A 26804-nucleotide genomic window follows, 5' to 3' on the forward strand; every position below is an offset into this window, starting at 1 on the left:
TAAATAATGCATCTATCCATACAAGTACCTAACCAAGCATTATGGCTGCCGGTGCAAATTTTTCATAACTTCCATAGCACCTAAGTTTTTCTGTCAAAATTTCTGATCAACTGGGAAGTTTTCCACCAATATAATATTAATAATAACAAATAATTAACATTGTGTTGTAAGTACACACTTTTATTTTTTTAAATATTTTTTTATCAAAGAGTGGGGAAAATAGCACAAGATTGTTCAAACCTTGAATAAACACAAATACAAAAAACATTGTAAAAAATACAACTTTACAATGTCTCTAAGGAATATATGGGGAATGGATTAATAAACCTTTTACAAAAACAATAATAAAAAAAAAAGATTAATCGGCCGATGACCTACGTTGTTGAGGGATTTCCGTCCTTGGTTACGAATCTGCAGGTCAAATTGGAGATGCCATAGTCTCACTGGCTCCAGATGGTTGGCAGCAGTTGGAACTCTTGTGTACTCAATTAAAAAAAAAACTAAATGTTTGATGTCAATTATCTTTAATTTTTTTAATACAATATAAAATCATCATGGACTGAAATAAAACAGGCCAAGGAGTCAACTCCTTAGGGCCCGTTCCCACTTCCATTTAAAAAACTGGACCTCAGATGCCCTGTTCACAGTTCCGTTTAAAAATCGGAGAGTAAAAACAGACTTCCTTGCGACCGAAGAGCGGCCAGGGTGTTGTAATGGGGCGCATGTCGACAAGGAACGAAACAGCTCCATACAAACCTATAAATGAACAGATGCACCTCGCTGGCCATCCATCTGACAAAAAGTGCCAGAGATGGCTTTTAATTGTGTCGGATAAGTGTAAACAGCTCCATATAACCTCTACAGAACTATGGCATCCGATTTTTAAACGGAACAACTTCTGATTTTTAAACAGAAGTGGGAAAAGGCCCTGAGATCCACTACAATAGAGTTTAGAAAGTGTAAGTTGTAGAAATTTGAGGCTTAGTGGTGATTATGTGGGATGCTCTTTGACTAGGTTTATCACAACTGCCCAAAGCCAGGCACTCCTGATATAGTGTACTGTGCCGGGACGATACTGTAATTATTTTTTTCTCTATACGACAGCTTTGCCAAGCCACTCTCAGTGATAAACTTATCGAATTTTTTTTATTTTTTTTTATTTATTTATTTGTTTGTTACAAAAATATTACAGCATAGATTTTGACTGTCCAACTAGGAAGGTCTCCCGTTCTAGGACAGTCAAATTGACAGTGAATATACTTAATGGTGAAATCACCGATACAATTTATTTTGAGAGATTACAAGAGTGAAAGCGAGGATACGTGTAGCCTTTATATTACTATATTTTAATACATAATAAAATAAACAGTAAAATAATATGAAAATAATAGAAATAAAATTAAAATTAAATTAAATGGTAGATTAATTTTTACGTGACCCCAAATGCTTTGTCGTTCACACATATTACAGCATCCCTATCTACAAATGCAGGACATCGTAGATCTCCTACTGGTTATGCAAATTATTAACCAACTAATCAGAGGGCAGCTCAACGCTATCTACCAAATGATGTGCTATTTAAGCGGACACACGAACAGACATCCTGAGCCGGTCGAAGGCTCAAGACCTGAGCCTGATAGCGAGATGTGTCGTCCCTTCCAGCAAGATCTTAGTGGGTGGACGCACTGCGATTAAAAGCAGTGGTTTTGGAATAGCTGAAAACGCCAAACCGCATACAAACACGCATTGCGGTGGCGTTTTTACTTAATTTTTTATTCCACGGTGGTACTGTAATAGAATTTAATAAAAACGCCAGTCGCAGTGCGAGTTTGTATGCGGTTTTGTGTTTTTAGCTATTCCGAAGCCGCAGCATTTAATAGCAGTGCGTGCTAAGCCTTACAGAAATCCGACACAGATAGCAAGATGTATTGCTCCTTTCAGTAAGGTTGAAGATTTCCTAGAGAAAGTCTTTATCTTTTGTATCTAGTCAGGAGTTGGTGTACCGTGTCGCCATTTCCGAGAAGTTTGTTGTATTCGTTATAACTGTTGCATAAAGGCCCAAATGTGGGGCTGTGATAAAAACAATTTATTTTATATTTGATTATTGAAGACAATATTAGCGATTCTTAAATGAAAATCTGAAACAGAAAAATCAGAAAAAGATATGTTCACATTTAGGACTCGAACCCAGGACGCTTGCCTTGCCGGGGCACCGCTCTACCACTGAGCTAATGGGACCACAACTCCTTCGGTCATATTAAACTCATCGAGTGGTAGATTGATTTTTACGTGACCCCAAATACTTTCTCGCTCACACATATTACGGCATCCCTATCTACAAATTCAGGACATCGTAGATTCAATTTAACTATGACCGAAGGAGATAGGGTCTCATTAGCTCAGTGGTAGAGCGGTGCCCCGGCAAGGCAAGGGTCCTGGGTTCGAGTCCTAGATGTGACCGTATCTTTTTCAGATTTTCGTTTAAGAACCGCTAATATTGTCTTCAATAATTAAATATTACAATTTGAGGTTTTACTCACTAAATTATTCCAAAAAATAAAAATTTATTTTTTGTTTTACACAGTGAGTTAAAACAAGCAAATTTTGACTCACTGAAAAGTTTGAAACATTTTTATTTGTTTATTTATTAGGTAATATGTGTAACTTAGTATTAACAGATTTGTGCAATATGTATTTTTTCCTATTGTAAGCTGATGCCTGTGCTTAGGATAGAGGGCTCTTGTTTTCAAAATTTTATCGATTTTAGAGTCAAATCGTAGATTTGTATAAAAAAACAAAGCTGTGCTGCCACTCATAGACACTTTTCTATATGTTGTATAGATAGATAAGGACCAGATAAAAATAGCATAATTTTTTGCATTTCAACATATGTATTTAACCCTAGAAGCCTTATCTACGCCTGCGAGGCGTACACACAATCTTGAATTCTATTTCTCTTTCTAACGGTTGAAGTTAACGCCTCGTGCTCTTTAACCAACCCAGTGGCCGACGGGAGCTCGCCGATGGTACCTGTATCACTAAGGTAAGTCCAGCCATTTATGAGTTTTTGAGGTATAGTACGCCTGCGAGACGTATGTTTAGGCTTTGTGTAACTTTTAACTAAGATTATGGGTTTTTACTTTCGTTAATTTTTCGTCCATTCTATGTTTATTTTGGCATTGTTTCAGATACCAACATGTCATGGTCCAATATATTAAACAGTAATGATATTTTGAAAATCTTAGACCAAGGAGATAGTCTTTCTCTGGGAGATCAGCTTCTGAAGACGAGGACAGCCAGTTTGTGGACGGCATTCAAATTGAAGATGAGAACTATGCAACTGAAGAGGCTTTACCTTTACAAGAATCTGCTCCCACTGATGAAGCCGACTCAAAATTTCAAAAGCTGACCTAGCATCTGATTCTGCTCATGCTTCGCAAACTGCCAACTCAGGGCGAATTTATCGTGTTCCTGGAAATACTCTTCGCGGTAAGAATGGACGCGGGATGTTTGGTCAACAAATAAGGGTCAATCATCTCACAGAACTTCAGCTATGAATAAAGTCCGCACCTATCGAGGACCAGCTCAAATTACAAATTAAATCTAGTGGGCACTATTCGATCAAATAAGCGGGAAATGTACGAAAAATTTAAGAACTCGAGATCTCGACCTGTTAGCAGTTCTACGTTTTGTTTTGATGGCCCTCTGACACTTCTATCGTACAAGCCAAAACCTGCAAAAATGGTTTACTTTTATCTTGTTGTAATGAAAATGCAATAATTAATAATTCAAGTGGCAAACCAGACACGATTCATTTCTAGAACCAAACAAAAGGAGGAGTAGATTCATTTGATCAAATGTGCGCCTCAATGTCGTGCAACCACAAAACTAATAGATGGTCAGTGGCTGTTTTCTATGGCATCTTAAACATGGCTTTGTCAATTCTGCTGTAATTTATGGCCACAACATGATCAAATAAACTTTCAAACAAAAGATACTTCATTAAACAACTCAGCACAGATTCGGTCAAGCCTTAGATTCAGACTTGAAGCTCCGACTTAAAAGTATAAACCAAATTCTCGCAAAACCTACTGATTCAGGTTATAAACGTAGGCAGGAGAACCAGAGCTCAAAAAACGTAAATACTGCGCTTTTTGCTGCTAAAAAAAGAGAATGTCAAAATTAGTATGCTGTAAGTGCAAAAAGTCAGTATTTTCTGAGCACAAAGTTGATGTCTGTGTAGATTGCTCTAAAATTATAGCTAGTAATTAAAAGCATGATTATTTTTAATTTTTGCTCTAAGAATAAGAAATTAATCTTAAAGAAATATAAGATTATTTAAAAAAAACATATGTTCGAGTTGATTTTTAAGAAGATGATTTTTTTGTTTGAATATAAGCATAATGTTTTGATTCGTTGTAATAAATACCTGTGATAGTAGTTTTCATTGATAAAACTGTGTTTTATTATTAGTTTAAATACCAACTTTAACTTTCCATCGAAAAATAGGGCAGAAGTAGGTATATTTTGGCCTACTGGCTGTCATTTACATGTGTACGCCTCTTAGACGTATGTTAAGGCTTTATGTACCTATAAAATAGATTAGGCTTCTAGGGTTAAATGTGACATATAATAATACAAAATGATAGTACAATATTATAAAAGCTAAATTTCTAGTCAATTTTTACTAGGACATATATAGAATAACACAAGAAGAGCCTTATGGGTGTGTTTAGTATGCATTTAAATGTGTGAACATAAGAAAAAAAAAATAAGACCTATAATAATACAAGATGATAGTACAATATTATAAAAGCTTAATTTCTAGTCAATTTTTACTAGGACATTTGTAGAATAACACAAGAAGTGTCTTATGGGTGTGTTTTGTATGCATTTAAATGTGTGAACATAAGAAAATAAAAACATAAGACATTTAATAATACAAGATGATAGTACAATATTACAAAAGCTAAATTTCTAGTCAGTTTTTAATAGGACATTTGTAGAATAACACAAGAAGTGTCTTATGGGTGTGTTTCATATGCTTTTAAATGTGTAAACATAAGAAAATAAAAACATAAGACATATAATAATACAAGATGATAGTACAATTTTACAAAAGCCAAATTTCTAGTCAATTTTTACTAGCATATACATAGAATAGCACAATAAGTGCCTTACGGGCATGTTTTGTGATCTAAATATTTGTCTAAACCAGGCTTAAATATCCAATACAAAACTGTGAAAATTTAAATGGGATGGAGATCTACAGTCTCAGGTAAGTGTAAGTGAAACGGAGCACTGGGCTATGGGGCTAATTGGAACATTTGATTCCATTCAAATTTGAATAGAAGACACTTCCAGTTGTCTTCTTTATTCTATGAGCACATACAATTTGCCATAAAGCAATTGCTTTATAGCAAATTATCTAAATATACATTAAAAAATTGTAAATATTTTTTGGTCATAATATTATCATGATCTGATGTTATCAATCATAACATGTTTTTTATTGTTAAATGTCAATATCAACGCTTTGGAATATTTCGTAAGCACTTGGACAATCTTGTTTAATTTCTGATAAGTAAAGTGATATTTGTTTCAAAGTTCTAATAATCAATCTGTATTCTCGATAACATTCTTCATTAAGAGGTAAAGGTTTTGGCTGTGAAATGTCTTCATCACTTTTTGTAACACCTTTTTTTATATTTTGAGGTGGTGAGGAAGTGACTTCCTTTTGCTGTGCAGTACATAAGTCATCATAACAGTTTTGAATTTTAACAATGTTGAAAGTAAGAAGAAAATGATAAAATGAACAATAGACAATATGAAGAATGGTAGATTGTAATGGTTTTTTTCTAACTTCAGTATTTAAAATAATACTTTTATCAAAACTGACTTTATCCATCAAATGCAGGTAAAAATATTTTAGTCCATGGTTGTGCAAATTTTCCATAACAACTCTTTTTGATGCACTTGATGATTTGAATCGTTCAATTGTTCCAGGATCTTCTTCAAAATTTGTCCATGAACGATATTTAAAAACGTTTTGAAGCAAAAGTATAAAACTAGGTTCACTAGATTTCAAAACCATTTGAATTAAACTTCTTGACATGAGAAATTGAAACTGTTTGGGTTTAATATTGTCAATAATTGTTAGGATAAGTTCAAGCTGTTTGTCTTTCACGAGATTAAACATTTCACTCGAAAATACACTGCAACTACAATTTGGCCGAATATCAGGGTAAAATTCCATAGAAAAACCGCATAGAAAATATGTTTGAAAAATTGTATTTAGCAACCTGGTGAACACTTGGAGATGTGCCGAGGGGTGATCTAGTTCTATTAAAGAAATAATAATTTGGAAAATTTGCCGGCAATTATTATTCACAAGACCACTGTGTAATACACTGTTCTGCCATAGCACCCAGGCCACCAGAGGTTTTTGTTTCTTCATCATATGTTTTCGTGGTTGGTTAAAATTTTTTGAAATCCAAATTGCCAAATCTCTTTCAAGAAGATCAACCATTAATTCCAGTATCAATATAAGTCTCTGTATACGAATGGCTCTAAGAAGCTTCCCAAAAACCGAAGAGTCTTTAGAACATTCTTGTTTATCGTCATTCTGATCAATATTATGACTTACTGCTGTGTACGTCCCTGATTGTATTTCTTTTTGTAAAATATTGATAATGTATTTAAAAAGCCCATGTTTTGGATCATATAAGTTCTTGTATACTTCAGTATTTTCCATTATATCAGTAGGACTGTTAAGAAGATTCCTGTAGAATACTCTTACAGTTTCTGAACAGGGTGGATGAACCGAGAAAAGTAATTTGAGTACATTTTGACACCTTTTAATAATGTACTGTGATGAGAATGCAGAATTATTTTCATCGATATTAACAATCATTTTTAGGATTTCCAAAACTGTGTCGACACTGGGAAACTTGTTGTGTTTTATAATAGCTCTGAAAACATCGAGGGCTTCGCACCACATACCTGATTTAACGTCAATTCGGAATGCTTCTCTCTCATATGGTAAAATTTGGTAAGGAGCTTGGGGACCACTATGTCTTGTACAAGTATCGGAATAACAGCAGTCTGGTAGGTTTATTATGCCCACTCTCTCCCCGACATTGTAATACTCTCCCGTTGTCACCTTCTGGCATGCCGTGAGAAAATGAAAACCTTTTTTGGATCTGGTGTCCTTCGAAGGAGAATTTTGAATATTTTCTCTTGCTTTGGGTTCAATTTTTAACCTCTTTGATTCTTGAGACACATCTGATTTTTCTAGATTTCTTTTGTTTTCCCCGCGATTTGACATTTTTACCGATTTGGTCTTCAAGTTGAGTATGAATATTCGATACGCTTTTTTAAGACAAATGGAAAAATCCTTTTCTTTCAAATAGCATCCATAGTGCAATTTAACTATTGTCTTTCATTTGTGGATAAAGAACATGAAAACATACGAAAAAGACGCTAATATTTGCTATTGTTATTGAGCATTTGACACTTTGACAGAAAGCGGCGGAAAGCGGTTTATCATAAATGAACCTAGTACACCGGTTTATTTTCATTCGCACAGCATAGTTCGAGTGATGCCATACCGCGAAAATGAAAATCAGTAGATTTGGGTGAAAAAATCTGTAGATTAGAGTCAAAATATTTATAGGTGCTTAATCAGTGATATTTGCAAATTTGTTAATGCGGGCCTTGAAGAGGCTCGGATTATAGGAGGGAGGAAAAACAGATGCCGGTAGTTCGTTCCACATACGAGCCGACTTACACAAAAACGAGTCGTAAAAACGGCCCGTTCTCATAAAGCCAACGTCAACCGTGAACGGGTGTTCAGTTCGTGTCCGTCGAGTTTCGCGCACGTGCACCGGTGCATCAGGAATCAATGCTGCTAGCTCCTTGGAGCAGGCTCCATTGAAATACCTGTAGAGCAGACACAGCATGCCTACATTGCGTCTATGCATTAGAGAAGGCAATCGGTCTGTTAACAACGGATTGTCAATCAGACGGATCGCTCTCCTTTGCACAGATTCAAGCAGGTTTATTAAGTATTTTGGGGCACCAGCCCAAAGGTGGCTCCCAAATTCAGTATTTGGGCGGACTTGAGACTTGTACAGGGTCAGCAGCTGGTCACTATCGAAGAATCTCCTAGCCCTGTACAAGACGCCCAACTTCTTGGAGGCCTGATTTACTCGGGCTTCTATGGATCCCCGATACTTGAGCTGGTCTGATATAGTAACTCCAAGCATTTCAATGGAGTCTTTATTGGGGAGAGTGCTCCCATCAAATTGCACCAGACAGTCATTGATCTCCCTCTTTGCCGAAATCAGACACGCTTGGGTTTTTGAGACGTTGAAACTGACCAAGTTGGCCTTACCCCAGGCACGAACCATCTCGATAGTTTTTCTCGGTAGTTTTTGCCGAAATCGGTAGATCTACCTAATTTTCAGTAGGTATGGCAAGCCTGGTTGTTGTTTTGTTTTTAAAAATGAAAATGTTACATAAAATATAAGGTTTATAATTAAGTAGGTAAATATTTATGTACTTACTTACAAATCTTCAACGATTTTACAGGAAAATTTGGTTTTGATTTATTAAGCGCACATTAAACTCGTGCGAGTGATACTACCAGCTATGACATACCACGAAAATAAAAAGTAGATTTGAGTTATATAATATTGTAGGGGGGTAGCTGGAGAAATTTCAGTTTGACCCCGGAATTCCAAAACTTCGTTAAATTTTTTTATCTGTATTATCTAAATTCCTTAGAGTTTCAAATATTTTCAAAAATTGGGGTATATTTTCTACGAATTTCGGTATAACATGCCTTTTAATAATTATTTCATTAAAACTAAAATAGATTTTTTATTGTTATTGATGTTAAAATTGTAAGGTGAGTTTATTTTCTTCTATTATTTATCCCAAAATATGAACCATTGAACTTTACAAAGGTTAATATGCGCTTGTTTTAAGATTAATTAAAAACCCGAATATTATAATTTAATATTTTTTCAAAAGATGGTGATTCGAGCTAGTTAAATTAGTTGGTCAAAAATATTTCCTAATGGCAACTCTGAAAACCACAGAAAATATAAAAAAGCGACAACAAGAAATCCGTTTGAAAGGGGGATAGATTATCGAAAAGATTGTAATATTTAACATTATGAAAATAAGATAGAGTTGTTGTAGTTTTTAAATATTTAATCAACAATATGGTGATAGATATCGGAGAGTTTGCGCAGACGCGCTATTTGTGCTTCATAAGAGAGTTATCTGTTTGTCACTGAACACTGATCAGCTGGTAAACAAATTGGAAAGATTACGTTTCTTTCGTCATCATAAGGACCATGGTTATTCAACGGAGCTGGAAGAATTCAGATCCGGATGTACTGTTACAGAACTCATCTTCAGAAGACTCCAGTGGTTCGTGGCAATTGCCCCCCTCAAACAGAGGCGTGTCGAATTCACAAACGTCTAACAGTATGCCTAATGTAATTGCGCCCATCCTTACTATTTTTTATTTATTATATTTCTTATTCCTCACTCAGACACGCATTTGCTAGTTTGCATAATATTTTACACACGTATTTTGGACTTGGAAGACCTTTGTCCATCAAGAATAATCATAACAACTAGAGTTTTTCGAAACTCGCAAACTAAAGTTACAAGGCAGCTTGAAGAGGAACACATTGTCAGTTTAGAAAAAAATCTGTGTAGGTACATATAATGTGGTGAATGTTGTGTAATAATGTTTCCAGCGGCATGTCATCAACAGACAAGTGGCGTTGAACACACTGGCAGCGATGCACCGACGCTACAACATTCCGGGAATGGTTCAGACCAGCGGGAGGCCCCCGGCTGAGTTCAGGGCCAGCGCCAACAAGTCACTGGACATTCTGCGCCAGAACATACAGTCCGCCGTTACCAAGGAGATTGACCAGGTCATCAAGAAGTATCTGGAGGCTAGTATTTTATATTAGTTTGGTTGTAATTATGGCCTGTTGAACCTGACCGACTGAATTAATTTAATACAGAGATAAAAATCATTATGTAATGCTTACTGTTCGCATCAATGCATTAAAGCTCTAACTAATATAAAGCATTTTTCAAAATTCTGATTGGTATTGAAACATGGTGTGCACAATACATGATAATCACATGGTTGGTGACAACTTAAAGCCTTATGCTAAGTACCCACGCTCGTTCATGTTCGATAGATTTACGATCATTCAAACATTTCTCAACGTGTGTACCATCTCGCTAGATGCTTGTTTGTTAACTGTTAAATGGGCACACACAGTCAAGTTTACAGTTCAATTTGCATGAACTTGAGGCTTTATTTTGAACTAGCACTTTATTTTGAATCATACAAATAAGATATTTGTAGTAAATAATACGAAAACAACAACCCTACATTGATCGTATTCAAAAAATCAAAAAAAAATTTACAAAACTCCCATCATTTTAGTAATCATCAATTTAATCCCATTGCTCTATATAAACGTACAAAAATCGCTGATGCATTATTTTTATACTAAATTATGAACTGTCTTGTTGATTCATCATATCTGTTAGAAAGGATTGCATTTTGTATCCCTGAATGCCACACCAGATAATGATTTTATTCAGTATTCCACATTGTAAATATGAGTCTGCGCAAAATTCATTAATGGGATATCTACACCCTACCAGATGTACACATTTTCAACTGCACCTTGAAAACATGTAAATTCAAACTGGCTGAATCTATCGCATGATGCCAAAATTATAGACAGGTACCTACTCGTTTTTACTATTTTCACTGTTCTCAATATTCTATTGGTTATTTTTTGTTTTTATTTATATTGTAGTTTTGTATAATCGCTTACATACTCAGATACTTTAGAATTTAACTAGTTTATAACTTCTCGTTTTTACAATCTAATTATCCTATGAATAACAAATGCTTGATTACCAAGTGGTTTTAGTGCCAAGCTGACGTGAGTCACATAAGGCCCTGTGCTATCTCTAACCAAATAGCATGAAGTGCCAAAATGCCCTCGTGTCTGATGAGAAAGTTCTTACTTGCTACATTTTGTCTTAATTTTGTGAGACAATAACAGGTAATACATAATATGATGATGATTGTCATTACAAGAAATATTTTTGTGTAATGTCGGTGAATAATAATTATTCTATTATTTTCAGAAATTTTTTGTACCTGCTGTGAACAACATTCGATCAAACCTTGGGGAAGAATCAGTAGGAGAAGACCAGGTTTGTAATTTTTTGTACCTGTTGTGAACAACATTCGATCAAACCTTAGGGGAAGAATCTGTACGAGAAGACCAGGTTTGTAATTTTTTCATTATATAATTTCATCAATGCAAAGATTTATACTAGAGGTGGGCAAACTTCTGTGACCTGACTCTTGATCCCCTGGCAGTTGGCCCACCCCAACAGTTGTTCCCCCAACAATTGATCTCCCAGATAGTTGACCCCCCGGACAGTTGATCGCATGGAGAGTAGATCCCTCGGACACTTGATCCCTGATCCCCCAAAGAATTATTTCTGTTGTACTTCCTCATTGGTAATGTAATAAAAAATTCTTCATTAATTTGTTAAATCCATTTTTGACCACCTGCACAGATAAATTTGTAGAGCTGAAATATTGTCACTCAAACCACACAAACTATCATTTTATCTGTAGTCTCATCGTGAACCCTGTGTGAGAAAGCGACAAAAATAGTAAATTCCATCAGGCATTAGGATTGTCATCACAGATTGCATAAAAATCTTGCTACTATGAAGTTTGCGATGATCCCCGACAGTTGACCCCCTGACAATAAGGAAGTTGAGTGAAAAATATTTTGACTTATAAAAAATATTTTCATTTAGATCAAAAATATCGATTCTAAATATATAAATATATTTCTATATTATTATTCTTAGAATTAGTTAAACGTTCTTGAAAAAGCATTCAATAGCAATAGAATATATACGCTCCACGATTGGTCGAAAGAATTCTGACGTCACATGTGTCGTGACTCGTACGTACAACGGATCACCTATGGTGCATCTCTTTCTATTACATGAGAGATGGTCGGTTTAGATGAGAGAGGTGTATAGGCCAAACGTTTATTTGGGGTTGTCAAATATATGTACGTATTTGTTGTTATTATTATATGAAATGGATTTCTAAAGATACATATTCGTATAGTGCTTTATAATAATATGTTGTTTATTGCATAACTTAGAAGTTTTTATTATTATACATGTCGCATAACATGTGATACACTTCAGGCCGCCGGCCGCCCAGAAAAGTTTCACAGTGAACTGGGCTGTAAACCGTTATTTTACTTTTGGTCTTTACTTTTCTGCGCGGTGGTCCTGAATTCGCGCGGGGCACGTCAACAAATACCGTACCGGGCGGGAAAAGCAAATATTCTAACTTAAAATATTAATTTAACTATGAAATCTTAATCAATTTTCTTTTTTTTTTAAATAACATCAATTCTAATAGACAGTTAACATTGTTAAAAAAATTACTGGAATTCCTTGTTGAAGAATTAAATTTTTTTCCATACAAAATTTTTTAGCGACGTGGTTCTTACAGTTTGAATGACGTCACACCACACCCCGCCTATTACCGCTCGGATTCCGCTCGTTTTGGCGGGCTTAATAAAATTCAAACTTTGAGAATTAATTTAACTATGAAAACAAACTTTAAAAAAAAAAAAAAAAAAACTCGTATTTAAGTTTGAATGCGAACATTGATAAAAAAAAAATAAAAAAAATGGACTCAACTTCCTTATTGACGTTTCAAGTCAAAATGTTTCAGTTTTTTAGGTTTGATATTGAAATTTACCATTTTGAAGTATCTATGATTATTATAAATACAAACATCTGAAAGATTATTTTATCCAATTTCCAAAATGGTACTTGTTTTTATGTCAACGTAAAAAATAAGAAATATATAGTATTTATGTTTAAATTACCTTGAAAGCTTACTGAAATTCTTCGAGAAATTAAAACGTAAACAACGGGTTTACATATAAACCCCAAACGGTGGTGGAATTTCTCGAAGAATTTCAGAAAGCTTTTGAGGTAATATTTAAAAGACTAAAGGATTAAAGAAAATGCAATACTTGTGGAAAATATTACATATATTGTCAATTTCATAACTTTAAAAATCAATATTGTCCTTTCATTCCAGGTGCGTGCAGTCTGCCGCGCCATGCTGGACGGGGCGCGCTGCCTGTATGCAGCACCCCCGCGGTCTTCTACCCACCCTCCCTCGCAGCCCCCGCGCGCCCCACACCACGCTCCCTCCCCCTCGGAGCTGAGCGACTCAGAGTCTAGCAACGGGGCTGACTCGAGGTTCGGCAGGCCTAGCAGCGTGAGTTCAGCCACAGATATTAATGCATGTTGATTATTATTGCTTTGATTCTAATCACTAACAATACACAGTGCTAAAGGGTTCTATGACAAAACCGAATTGTTGTTTTGTAAATTATTTAGGTGGTAATTCAAGATGTTTCCAATAATTAATGTTGGTTGTTTCCCCGACAAATGGTGTCAGGGAAGAAGATATTAAGTTTGGTTTTAACACTATTTGTGGAAAAAGTTGACACAGTATTAATAGTTTCTAAAATATATGTATTAGAGAAATATGATGTTCTGAAGATTAGTGCAATAGTTCAGTTGATAGAGTGTATACCTGGATAGTGCAAGGTTCCGAGTTCCTATTCCCTTTCGCACACTTTATTTTTATTTTCTCTATTTTTCTAATACTTAATATTATTTGATTTGATTATTTTCAATATCATCATGTGTGTGCTTCACAAATCTTGTCTATAAGAAGGTAACTTAGTATGACTACCCCTTGGAATAACATGGTTCCACCTGGCAGTGTTATGCGATATAGAACTCTAAAGTAGCTATTTCATCTCATAACAATGCTGTGTCAGGAGCCTTATTATTCCAAGGGGTCTCTAAAGCAGTAGCGGCTAATGCTCACAAAAATGGGTGGTGCACACAGACATATGAATATATAGACTAGAAATTAAAGGTGAGGGGTAAAATCAACTGTTGAAGAACGAAGGGGGTAAAGCTGACTGTGATTCGTCAATAAATCAATCTGACAGTATATAGGCATCTCGCATTATACGAGGCATATCCAGAAAGTAAGTGTACTGAGGCTCTCACGACCGAATGAATTTTATTTTCGATATGTTGGCTACACTTACGTGTAGCCTGACTCTTCCCCTCCGCAACGAGACCTGTTCAAGGTCAGTACGTTGAGAAGTGTCAACGCGACAACACGTTTCGTGAAAAATGTCGATCCAATCTCCCGCCAAATGCGAAATACGCAGCGTCATCCGTTATCTCGTTTAGAAGGAAAAACCTCCGTTTGAGGTTTATAATGAGGTTAAAACTGCATATGGTGATAAAGCTATGAATAAGGAAGTTGAGTCCATTTTTTTTATTTTTTTTTATCAATGTTCGCATTCAAACTTAAATACTGGTATTTTTTTTTTTTTTTTTAAAGTTTGTTTTCATAGTTAAATTAATTCTCAAAGTTTAAATTTTATTAAGCCCGCCAAAACGAGCGGAATCCGAGCGGTAACAGGCGGGGTGTAGTGTGACGTCATTAGAACTGTGAAAACCACGTCGCTTAAGCATTATGTATGGAAAAAAATTTAATTCTTCAACAAGGAATTCCAGTAATTTTTTTACCAATGTTAACCGTCTATTATAATTGATGTTATTAAAAAAAAAAGAAAATTGATTAAGATTTCATAGTTAAATTAATATTTTAAGTTAGAATATTTGCTTTTCACGCCCGATACGGTACTTATACGGTATCGCCGTCGTTACTTGTTGACGTTCCCCGCGCGAATTCAGGACCACCGCGCAGAAAAGTAAAGACCAAAAGTAAAATAACGGTTTACAGCCCAGTTCACTGTGAGACTTTTCTGAGCGGCCGGCGGCCTGAAGTGTATCACATGCCATGTGACATGTATAATAATAAAAACATCTAAGTTATGCAATAAACAACATATTATTATAAAGCACTATACGAATATGTATCTTTAGAAATCCATTTCATATAATAATAATAACAAATACGTACATATATTTGACAAACCCAAATAAACCTTTGGCCTATACACCTCTCTCATCTAAATCGATCATCTCTCATGTAATAGAAAGAGATGCACCATAGGTGTTCCGTTGTACGTACAAGTCACGACACATGTGACGACAGAATTCTTTCGACCAATCGTGGAGCGTATACAGTATATTGCTATTGAATGCTTTTTCAAGAACGTTTAACTAATTCTAAGAATAATAATATAGAAATATATTTATATATTTAGAATCGATATTTTTTGATCTACATGAACATATTTTTTATAAGTCAAAATATTTTTCACTCAACTTCCTTATTGTACGAGTGTGTACAAGTGGTATCACGAGTTTAAAACGGTTCTCACCTCTTCACCCTCCACCAAAAAGTTCAAAACCACAATTTCAGCCAAGAAAATCGTGGCATCCGTGTTTTGGGACTGTCAAGGCATAATTTTGATTGAATATCTGCCTCAAGTGGAGACCATCAACTCTGCAAGATACTGTGAGACCCTAAAAAAATTGCGGAAGGCGATTCATAACAAGAGGAGAGGCATGCTGACAAAGGGAGTCAGCCTGCTGCACGACAATGCCAGACCACACACGGCCAACGCCACGAAGGAACTGCTTGCTTCGTTTAAATGGGATATCCTGAACCACCCCGCGCATTCCCTTAACCTAGCACCTTCAGATTATTATCTCTTTACCTCCCTGAAGCTGTACATGGGTGGAAAAAGGTTTTCAACCGACGAGGAGGTAAAGGAGGAGGTGGAGAAGTGGACCAAGGGGTTGGCGGGAAACTTCTTCGAGGAAGGCATCAAAAATTGATACCTCGCTTCACCACCTGCATTGAGAGGAATGGCGACTATGTCTAAAAATAGCTTACATATGTACTACGGTAATCATGTAATTTTTTTGTTTCAATAAAAAGATTTGTAACCTACAAAAATTCAGTACACTTACTTTCTGGATACGCCTCGTAATATCACCATTTAGTTCTTAAAAGTAAAATCTGCTTTTGAATGAATAGACATTTTTACATGGGAGCGCAAATTACTCGCCACGTTATGAACAAATTTGCGAAGTCCAAATTCGGCAAAAAAAAATTTCTTCTATTTTCAGAGTCGAATATTTTGTTTACGTATTTAGTTAAGACACTTTTATAAGTGTTCATAATTTAGTTCCCAGCAACCAACCAGCTTTGTGTTTCGCGTCCAGACGTATCTCGATGTGATAGTATATGTTTCTACAACTGATCCATATTATACGATGTGAATATGCTTAAAATAAAGTAAAATAATGCTTATATATGGAATGTAATACGACAATTGGGTTTATTCTCTTTTTCACATCTATTTTTACAAGTTTTCATAGCTAAGCCACCATTTTGCCGTCTTATTTCGTAAAATGCCTCGACCATAGCTCGACGCTAGTTCGAACAAGAATGATGACGTCACATTCTCAAGATTCACGGGAAGCCATACGCGAGAACAGCCGGCTCCAATGGAACCGGTATGGGGAGTGGGGAATAATACGCTTTTAATCATTTAGGGCAGGTCTACTAATATTCATATGTCTATGGTGGTGCACTAAAAATCTTGGACATACGTACGTACTGTAATAAAAATAAATTTAATTATGAAAAAATCCTACCTATTTGTAGATTAGGTTGATCCTCCATTGTCTCTAACTGGCAAAGACGTCGGTGACCCTGGAGTTGCAGTCCGGTATATATATTGAATTAGGTGTGTTTCAATGCTCAGCACATTTTTATTTTTTATTATAGCGACTATTTAAACATTGTGCATACAAAACATGATGTTAAATATATGTATAGTTGTATTTCTTAATCCTCCTCACTAGAGTGACCTGTGCTGAGGCGGACCGAAGTTATTCATTTCTGTTTAATTAGTTTTCTATGTCGTTTTTAATGTTTTGTTAAGAGTTTTTTTCATTAATCTCTTTCAGCCAGATTTTTATTCTTGATTTGTAGTCATTCTATTTGCTATTTGCTTCATATCAGGGGGAAAGGTATTGTGGAATTTCGTCGCAAAATATATATTATTTTTTTGCTCAAATGTGGTTTTATCACCTGGAATATTTTTTATATTATTATGATTTGACCTTGTTTGATGAATACGCGGTATTGTAGAGGATTCAGCTTTTTTGAATAGTTTCAATAATATATTTTTAGCATATATTTGTTGTACATTTGGTACATCAAAACTATTGAAAATTTCAATCGAAGGCGTTCTTACAAAGCAATGAGTTTCTGCCGATGTCACAAGGATTGTACACAATTTAATGTACTCGAAAATCATCCAAAAACAGTTATAAAATAGATATTGACCCATCGGCATTTGAAAACAGTTTATTCCTTAATTTAAACATTAAAAAAAAAATGCCTGTTTACAAAAATTTGTTCTATATTCAGGAAACTTATCACAATAGCGTAACTTAGCTGCTGATACGTGATCTGTGAGCTGAAATCCTGAATATACTTGAGATAATACAATATCACACACTTCTTTACAAATCACCGATTTTGTAGTCTTCATTATTTTGAATCCCCACCTCACTAAGCGCGGAAAACAAAAACAAAAAGTGTTCTGTTTATCTCATCCGCACAACAAATCTGCATTATATCTTCTCTAACTAAATAGTATAAAATAAAGTCGCTATCTGTGTCTTTCTTACATTGCTAACGCTGGCTAAACCTTATGAGATACCTTAAAAATGTACTAGGAAATTGTATATCTTAAAAAGGTCTACAGAAAAGTCTATTGTGGTACATATCTATCTCCTAAGGATAAACCCCAGCAACGCCCGGTAAACGTCAGCTATAAATATAAAACTCCTTTCAAAAACCAGTTTCAGATTTTTGTTTTGACTTGCACTCCTGTAAATGGGCCTGGTTCAGTGCATTGTTTTTTTTTTAAATCAACGTTAATAATAGAATTCATGTTTAATTCTTCCTGTCGCTTCCAAAAAACGAATTCCAATGACATATTGACCTGTCACAGCTTGTCTGCATTGTGTGTTGGTTTTGAGCGAAACATTGAACGAAAAGAGTAGATGTTAAAATAGAGACACAATGTTGTCAAAAATATTACACAAACATGTCTCAGTAAAAACGCTACTGACAAACCGTTCCTTTTGGTGTGGTGGAAAAATTTCGAACGCTGTCCTCCCTGGGTTAATAATTTTGCACCTATCTAAAAGACAATTTTGACCTGATAACTATATATATATATTTTTTTTTTTTTGTAATTATTTTTCATTTTTAATAATATGTTTACATGGTACATAATTCATTTTACATCTTGGGTGTTTTTACTACTCTTCCATTGAAAGCATTTGCTTGTGTATGGAAGGGGGGTGTACATAAATGTTGTTGTTAGTTAGTACTTAAATAGTTCATTGTACATAAATGTATGTTTGCTGTAGTATTTTTTTTTGATAATAGTGAAGGATAATATATGAATATAATAAATTTAAAAAAAGAAAGGAAGTTATGGAAAACTAAGGATATTTGTGAGATTAATTAAGTGACAGTAGTTTTTTTTTTCAGAATATTTTTAAAGTGTCTCTTTACAGAGAGCAGTATTTGGGTTTTATCATTAATGCTTCTGATTTCTTCTGGTAGACGATTGAAAAAGGTTCTTCCCTGGTAAGTATAATGATGTTGTGCAAAAGACGTATTTAGTTTTGGGCATAGAAAAACATGTCTAAGTCGCGTTCTGTTTTCTATATATCGGAACATTCTCGTAAATTCTTTGAGCGATACGCGAAACGAACCACTGCTCTGAATATAGGTACAAAACGCTCTGCTTTTGTTTAGCAGGCATCGCATAGACATCTATCTGTATCTACTTGTCATGTTATAAGCGAATCGAGTTTTGCTGGTTTATTTATGATTAGGCGAATCAAAATTTTGTATATTATTATGCGCTCGGGAATTTTTAGATTGCCAGAAATTCAGAGAGTGCGTTGCTCCTCCGCCCCTTACGGCTAGCCGCCACTGTTCTAAAGTAGTCTTATTATTGCATAGCAATGCTTAGTCTGTTAGAACCTTGTTATTACGAGGGTTTATAATTAAATGCAACCTATGTATAATTTATGTATTTGTCTGAGCGCAGCAAAGTCCTGTTTTAGCTTGACCATTTGGCATTTCATCTGTCAAATTTGTGTAAATTGGTTGTGTTTGGTTTCTGTTTTCGAAAATCTGCTGCATCCGTTTTATTATTCAAGCCATCCATACTTTAAATAGTTGGCTAACTTTGACTATGGTTCTGTACAATTTATTTTTTCTAATGAAATCGTCGTGTTTACTTTCTTCTTCGCATTTTTCAAAATTATGGTACATACATACCTGAAGAATGTTTGAAAAAAGAATTGTCATTGAAATAGTGATGTTTCTTCGGACAAATTGTATAATTCCGTATTAAAATATATGGTTTATAAATTAGTAGGTAGGTATTTTAGTACCTACTTAGAAATTTTGATTTTGTTTTATTGAATAAAAGAAAATTAGAAATATCCTTTTTAGAATGTAAGTTCTACTGTTCACAGAATTACTGGAATACAATTTTTGAATGAATTCATTGCGTTCACAGAGCCCGTCTTGGAAGCGCAAAGAGTCAGACACTGATTCGGACGTGGGCACGGCGACACGGAGGAAGAGGCGGACGGAGGGGGCTATGTGTCCGGCGCACAAGTGGGACCCCGCCAGGCTCAACCCGGACACGCTCTTCATCATGGGCTCTGTCGCTAACAAGGTAATACATACTATTTACTAGATAACTAATAACTCATACATTATCTTCTGTTTTTTTGATTCTTTACATGACCCGACTAAAGTATGGATTCACTTGATCATGCTGTGTCTTCCTTGGGTCTCGGGACTGCTATGCTATTTATTGAGTAAATATTGAATAGTGATCATTGGAGCTCGTAGCAAATACACTGTATATTTTCTATTTTTTTTCCCTTACTGCACCTGATGGGGGTAATACACACCTCCAAATGAGAGTTTTGTGCGATATCTAAGTATTTGGTATTCGTACTGCAATTAAAAAAATATATTGTGTTACTTTTATTTTCTTCGAAATATCTCTTCCCTTCCCTTGGATCCCCATTACTTTGTAAAAAGTTCCTTACCGCGGACAAGCTGCGAGTGCGGACGTAAAAAGTGTATTTTACTCGAAAGGGCTACAATAATAGTATTTGTGTTACATACAGTTTTGCACTTTTTTACTTTTATCTCTTTCGTTGTTTTGCATTATTTGATGATTGGCTGCTGTGCAAATGATGTCCGGTTAAAACGATAGGTTTAAAAAGAATAATAGTAACTAATATGTGAGTGTTACTGGAAAGGGAAAGAGGAATATTAAGAAACAATCGCTCTGCGATGTATGGGGGACTCTAGTGACCCCCTCTTTGGGTTATACATGAGTTTTACCTTCAGATATGTAGAGGTTAAGAAAACCACATCTATCATATTTTTTATTTTCCTTCACTATGCTTTGGACCTAGAACCAAGTACCTTACCAGTCTGCAAAGGAGGTTGCCAAGAGAGATTTTTCTTGATAATGCATTTGACTGACTGAGTGTCCCATCAATTGGGTTTTTAACCGTTTTGTCAGGTGTACAAGAAATAACAACTTAGCTACGAAGTAATAATAAGTAATAAGTATAAGACCGGTATTTTTGTTGCTTTTTAAACCCTCAAACCTCTGGTATTGGTCAGAAGGTCGGAGTATTTCCGCTGTGCAATAAAATCCAAATAAATTAATATTTCTGAATGTATTCAAAAAATAAAAACTGGTCTTAAGAGGTGAAGATATAAGCTTTCAAATTTTTTATTAGAAATAAACATAATTTTTTAAATATTCAAACGAAAAACACAAAAAATGGTTTTTTGTAACTAAAATTATTGATAAAAACTAAAAACATACACATTTTACAATGCAAATATTACGACACCTATCTTTTTTTCATTTTATTTAAAAATAATTAGTAAAAAATTTTAAGTTTCATAATTATTTTTTACAAATGGCGGTCTGAACCTTGGATTTCATAGAGGTGTACATTTTAATTCTTCTGTGGTTAACTTCTATATTTTAATATAGAGCGTGTTGTTTTTTTGTTTCTAACAACACCATGAAAATAAGGGAGATACAACGATTTCTATGAAACCATATGAGCTGTTACCAAAAGCAAACAAATTAGCCTGAGGGTTTACACTTGGCTTAAGAGATATTCACTTTCGTCAAGTTGCTATTGGGTTGGAATCCTGACAACCCGATAGGAATCGTAACTTTCCGGAGTGTACTGAAAAAACCGTCATTATTTTAATTCCCAATCCTTATTTATATGTTACTATTTTATTATTGAGAGATTGTATAAATTATTGAGTGTCAAGTAAAAAAAAAAGTTATTATTGGTGATCAACTAATTACTGGTTTTTTAATCATTGCAGGTTCTTGGTCTGGGCCAGTCCCGAGGAAGACTGTATAGCAAACACGCTGGACTGCTACGGTATCCAGCTGACTCGGCTGACAAGGAGTGGATTGCCAATCAGAACATGACCACCCCGGCTGGTGGGAGAACTTACATTATGGTTTGTGAAATTTCATCACTTGCAAACTCATCACTTGCAAAAAATACTACCAAAAGTTTGGAAAGTTTGTCATTTAAGATGGCTTATGATTTAAAGGAGGTACATACTCAAAGGAAATATTCTCTGGACCTAACATATTTTTATTATTATTATAGGTTTTGGAAGACATTGAAGAGTTAGTCTGCAGTGAAGATTACCGACACAGTCCCGCATTACGTTTGAATGAACTCTCAGGCTTTCGGGCCCCACCCTTCATGCTAAGGAAGATCCAGGCCTATCTCTGTCGTCGCGGAGAGATGAGCGAAGACTACACTTCCAGCACCCCGACACCCACCCCTCCTCCTGTTGATGTCCCTATTCTTAAATCTCAAATCAAGCTGGAAGAACCGGAAGATTCCTCGGATGCTATCAACGTTAAGATGGAACAAACAGACGACCAACCCAGAGGTCATTACAAGAATCTAAACAATGAGGATATTGTGGATCAACAGTTTCCGTTCACATCAAACAACCAACTTGTAAAAATGGAGAATGGCGGGGATAGGTCCTTCAAGTACGACAATAACGGCAATAGTCAACAGATTATTCAACCATGCGGCAACTTCACCTCAATCGTCTCGGCGGGAGTTTCAAACATGGACAATAACTACTGGAAATGTATCAGCGGAAATCAGGGCGATAATTCTGAAAAAGTTGAACTGAATGCCGCAACCGAGTTCATTGATGCCGATATTGAGTTTCTCAGCAGTGACTTTTGCACTTATGTGGATTCTGAGGCCGATGTCAAGAAGAGTTTTGATAGAATATCTGATGGTGGCGGTGGAGGGGATCTCTTTATGCCAGGAGATACAACTAATTTACTTACTTCTTCACCTAATTCTTCCGGAGTTAGCACTCATACTGTAAGTACATAATTTAATTCAAATTGTTGTTCCTATAATACTTTTATAATTTAATGATTTTATTGTTTGACTTGTTTAGATCAACTACAACCAGACATCTCAAGAGAATGCGGTCTCAAGACCCGGTATAGTCACATCATTTGTAGGCAGCATCGCAGTTGGTCCAATGGCATCCAACATAGTTCACACCTACGTTTCTGCATCTATGCCCAACACCTTGGTGAAGTCTCCGTCCATCACTGCTTCCCATATCACTTCTTCTGCCTCTTCCTTTCCCCACCCGAATAATCCTGTCACATTCACTCAAGCCCTGAATACGTTCTCTCAAAACTCTCCCGTTTCTCACGCTCAGGTTATCTCTCAAATGTCTCCCTCTCATTCCAATGCCAACACCATCACATTGCAGCCGAATATCATGCAGCCAACCACAAGAACTGTTTACAGGTAAATTAATTCAATTATTCTTATAAATATTTTTTTTTCTTTTTTAAATTGTTAAAAAATGTACATAAAAGAAGGTAATAGTACATATCAATTCACTTTTCCTATCTCTGCAATTTCAATTGGTGGCTAAGAACAACCCTGAAGGGTGAAATCCAAATGCGTTTGGAAAATGCTTTTTGTATAATAATAACATCTCAAAATCGGTACACACCCTGGCGGAGGCCTGTGATTTCTCATGGGCTAGTAAATAATGTGTACACTAGAACCTCGTTAGTTCGAAATCCACAGGACATCAAAAATCAAATTTCGAATTAACGAATTCCCACGTAAACGAAATTTTATGAAAAATAAAAAAAATAAAATACGCCGAAAATGGATTTTCTCGGCCGCCTCTTCAAATCCGGGTGGAATTTTAGTTGTAAATTCGTATTAATACCAATTATTTCTTTATTTTCGCGGCCGATTACCGTAGCGGCGGGCCCTTTAAATTCAGATATTCGCAATAAATTCGTAAAAATGCTATAAATAATAATGCTAAAAATGCTATATATATTTACGCGTAAATCTCGATTTCGCTGCCGATTTCGGTCGCGGCCTACCCTTTAAATTGAGATATTCGTAAAAATACTATATATTTCCGCGTAAATCTAGATTTCGCGGTAATATTCCGTCGCGGCCGGCCCTTTATTTCAAATATCCGAATTTAAATTCGTAAAAATACAATACATTTCCGCGTAAAACGAGAATTCGCGGCCATATTCCGTCACGGCCAGCTCTTTAAATTCAGATATTCGAAATAAATTCGCAAAAATACGATATATTTCCGTGTAAATCGAAAATGCGTGGCCGATTTCCGTCGCGGCCGACCCTTTAAATTCCGATATTTGATGTAAATTCGTAAAAATATGATATATTTCCACTTAAATCGAAATTTATCGGCAGTTTATAGTCGCGGCCGGCCTTTTAAGTTCAGATATTTGAAGTAAATTCGTAAAAATATGTATTTATATTTCGGCGTGAATCAAAATTTTTCGGCCGATTTCCGTCGCGCCGTATTTTTTAACTCGGATATTCGAAGTAAAGTTAGTAAAAATACGATATATTTCAGCGTAAATTGAAATTTCGCCTCCGATTTCCGTCGCGGCCGACCCTTTAAATTCAGATATATGTAAATAACACGACTTTTAATTTATTTTAGTTTGGCAAGTACAACAAAGACAATCACTCCAGGATCCACGATTATCGGATTTGGCACTCGCCCCACCATCGGTGGTAACATAATTAATGCAAGCAACTTCATAAACATTGCCACCAAGAACTTTTCTTCAGGGAACATCCTACACAATGCCATTGTGTCTCGCAACATGATCAACCGAGGAATGAATATCACCAGAAGCGAACTATCCAAACCGACGATCATAAATACTAACACCCTGACCGTGGGTAAGTCATCCACCACTCTACCGAGCGTTTCTGGAATAACTTATTCCTCTAAAAGCTCTCTTTCTAAAATGGACGATGATGCGTCCATAACGACGACTAAAGCCATGATCGACAATACTTGTAACTCTTCAGCCATGCTGAAGAAAGTTCTTACTCTGGGCAGCGCGGGAGTCAATAAAACTTTCTTGACTCCGCCAACTCAGAAGATGAACACGACCCGAACTTCGAGCTCTAATTCGAGTAACCTGAGCGCTTCTCACGCCACTCTGACGGCCTTGCTTTCCAGTGGCTCGTCAGATTCCACACATTCCGATAAAAAGAATTCTTTCATCGTTCCAACTACGACGGAGAAATAGAATTGATTTCTATGAATTTTTACATGATATTATGTAATTTTTCTATCATTATTTGTTTATTTTTTTATATTATTTACACTTGTATAATATTATTATCTATACAATTTAAGCATTCCAAAACTTTCAATTTATGTAATGAAATTAATAATGTATTATTTGACCTTATTTTGTTGGGATGCAAATTAACCTGTCTTCTATAAATGGTATTCTATAATGTCCGTAAACTCGTAGTACAAGCGGGAAACTGGGGAATCTACATCATATGAAAAAAAACCAAAAATATTTTTGGTTTCGATCTGAGCATTTCAATTTTTTTATTATTTTAAAAATATTATCAATTTTTTTCGTTGGGTAAAGAATGAAAAAACATTCAGAGTCAGGTCTATAGCTGACAGTAATCTCGTACTGACCGAATATTTTGAATTTAACCACAAGAAATTCCAACTTCGAATTCGATTTACTCGAGAACGAAAAATCTAAACGAAAAAAGTTATAGGTACCACAAAATCGACTCCAAATGTGACGTAGTTTCACCAGTTTCCCCACTTATACCAAGAGTTTCCGGACACCTTGTATATTCTGCAGTTTGTTCAGGATTGTATGTAATCTATTAAAATGGATTATTATTTTTTATCACTGAAAATGATTCCAAATGTATTTAGTAAGTTATTATTTTGAGTAAATTTAATGCTGTTATTAAAACCAGGAGCTAGGAGAGCTATTATTTCCCGACATTATTTTATTTTTCTTCGATTGTTGTACTTAATTAAACTATTTGCAGTTATGATTATGTACAAACCACATTTAACATTACCCTCAATTATCACTGATACATATTTATGAACATGTATGTTAGTATTTAATTGCAGATATATTTTTCCTGTTATATTTTCATGTGGTTGACAGTATTATTGTTGTCATTGGAATTGAAAAACTTTTGCATAAACGCATCTGTTCAGCTTTCAAATTATATGTATAATGAAACCAAGGAATGAAATATTAATTAGGAATTGAATATATTTACGTTGACAACTATTGATGTTTTTATTAACTACTACGTATGTCAAAAAAACCTTTAATACTCAACTGATCTGACCGATTTTGATTAACCGTTTGAGTGCCAATCGTCGACTTTCGTCGATTCGTGTTTTAACGAAGATTGCCGATCGTCGATTTCCGTCGATTGTGTCAGTCGTGTTCTGATTCGCGCGTACGTCGGTACGTAAAATTCTCATTTTTTCGAATCGCCTGGACTTCGGGATCCTCCTCCGCGTGATTCTAAACCAATATTCTTTAATAAAACACCGAAAAAATCATCGAAATCCTTGAAAATTCAAAGAATTTATGGGGTTTTAAAAAATATATAGTTTCATAAAAAATAATGTTTTTTTGGTGGCATTTTACAAGCAACTGTATGATTTTTTTTGGCACTCAAACGGTTAAACAATGATATTTTACTAAATTGTTTATGATTAGGTTTCAGTAATGAAAGATTGTTATTTTTGTATGTTTCAAATGTTTACAACTGATTTTCAAGGGATTGTCTTTCTTATCTCTGTTTACCAATAATTATCAAAGTACAAATCATTGTCTCGTTTAAGATTGAAGTATGTAAGTTAATAATTTTAAGCATAGTTTTAGAGTACTAGTACAATTTTGTTTTTATACATGTTTCCTCATTCGTATATTTTGTATCAGCAGGAATGAAACTTGCGTATTGTGTTTATCGGTATGTTGTATTAATCTTCCTGTTGATATAGTTTGTGATGAATTGTTAACTTATTGTGTTCACAGAATATTAATTCTGCTAAGGTTGTAGTCTATTGACCCTTATAATTGTAAGCTCTTTCAGATATATTTAATGTGTGGCTTCGCTTTGTTGCTTGATATTTGCTATTATGTATATTA

General features: G+C 35.2%; 2 protein-coding genes across 2 annotated transcripts; one reads left to right on the forward strand and one right to left on the reverse strand.

Moving 5' to 3' along the window:
• Positions 1 to 5004: 5004 nt before the first annotated feature.
• On the reverse strand, positions 5005 to 7540 carry LOC149421736 (uncharacterized). Its single transcript, XM_089634517.1, has one exon. The coding sequence runs from the start codon at positions 7325 to 7327 to the stop codon at positions 5516 to 5518; it is 1812 nt and encodes a 603-aa protein (XP_089490643.1). The 5' UTR covers positions 7328 to 7540; the 3' UTR covers positions 5005 to 5515.
• Positions 7541 to 9150: 1610 nt separating this feature from the next.
• Positions 9151 to 26425, forward strand: LOC149421737 (uncharacterized). Its single transcript, XM_089634518.1, has 9 exons — positions 9151 to 9509; positions 9777 to 9980; positions 11206 to 11274; positions 13214 to 13396; positions 19746 to 19907; positions 21611 to 21751; positions 21907 to 22653; positions 22733 to 23097; positions 24296 to 26425. Exons 1-9 carry the CDS (start codon positions 9366 to 9368, stop codon positions 24894 to 24896), a joined length of 2616 nt encoding a protein of 871 aa, XP_089490644.1. The 5' UTR covers positions 9151 to 9365; the 3' UTR covers positions 24897 to 26425.
• The last annotated feature ends 379 nt before the right edge of the window (positions 26426 to 26804 follow it).

This window comes from Hesperophylax consimilis, chromosome 8, assembly GCF_061612785.1.
Source record: "Hesperophylax consimilis isolate HC1 chromosome 8, BYU_Hcon_1.0, whole genome shotgun sequence".
In the NCBI taxonomy this organism is placed as follows: domain Eukaryota; kingdom Metazoa; phylum Arthropoda; class Insecta; order Trichoptera; family Limnephilidae; genus Hesperophylax; species Hesperophylax consimilis.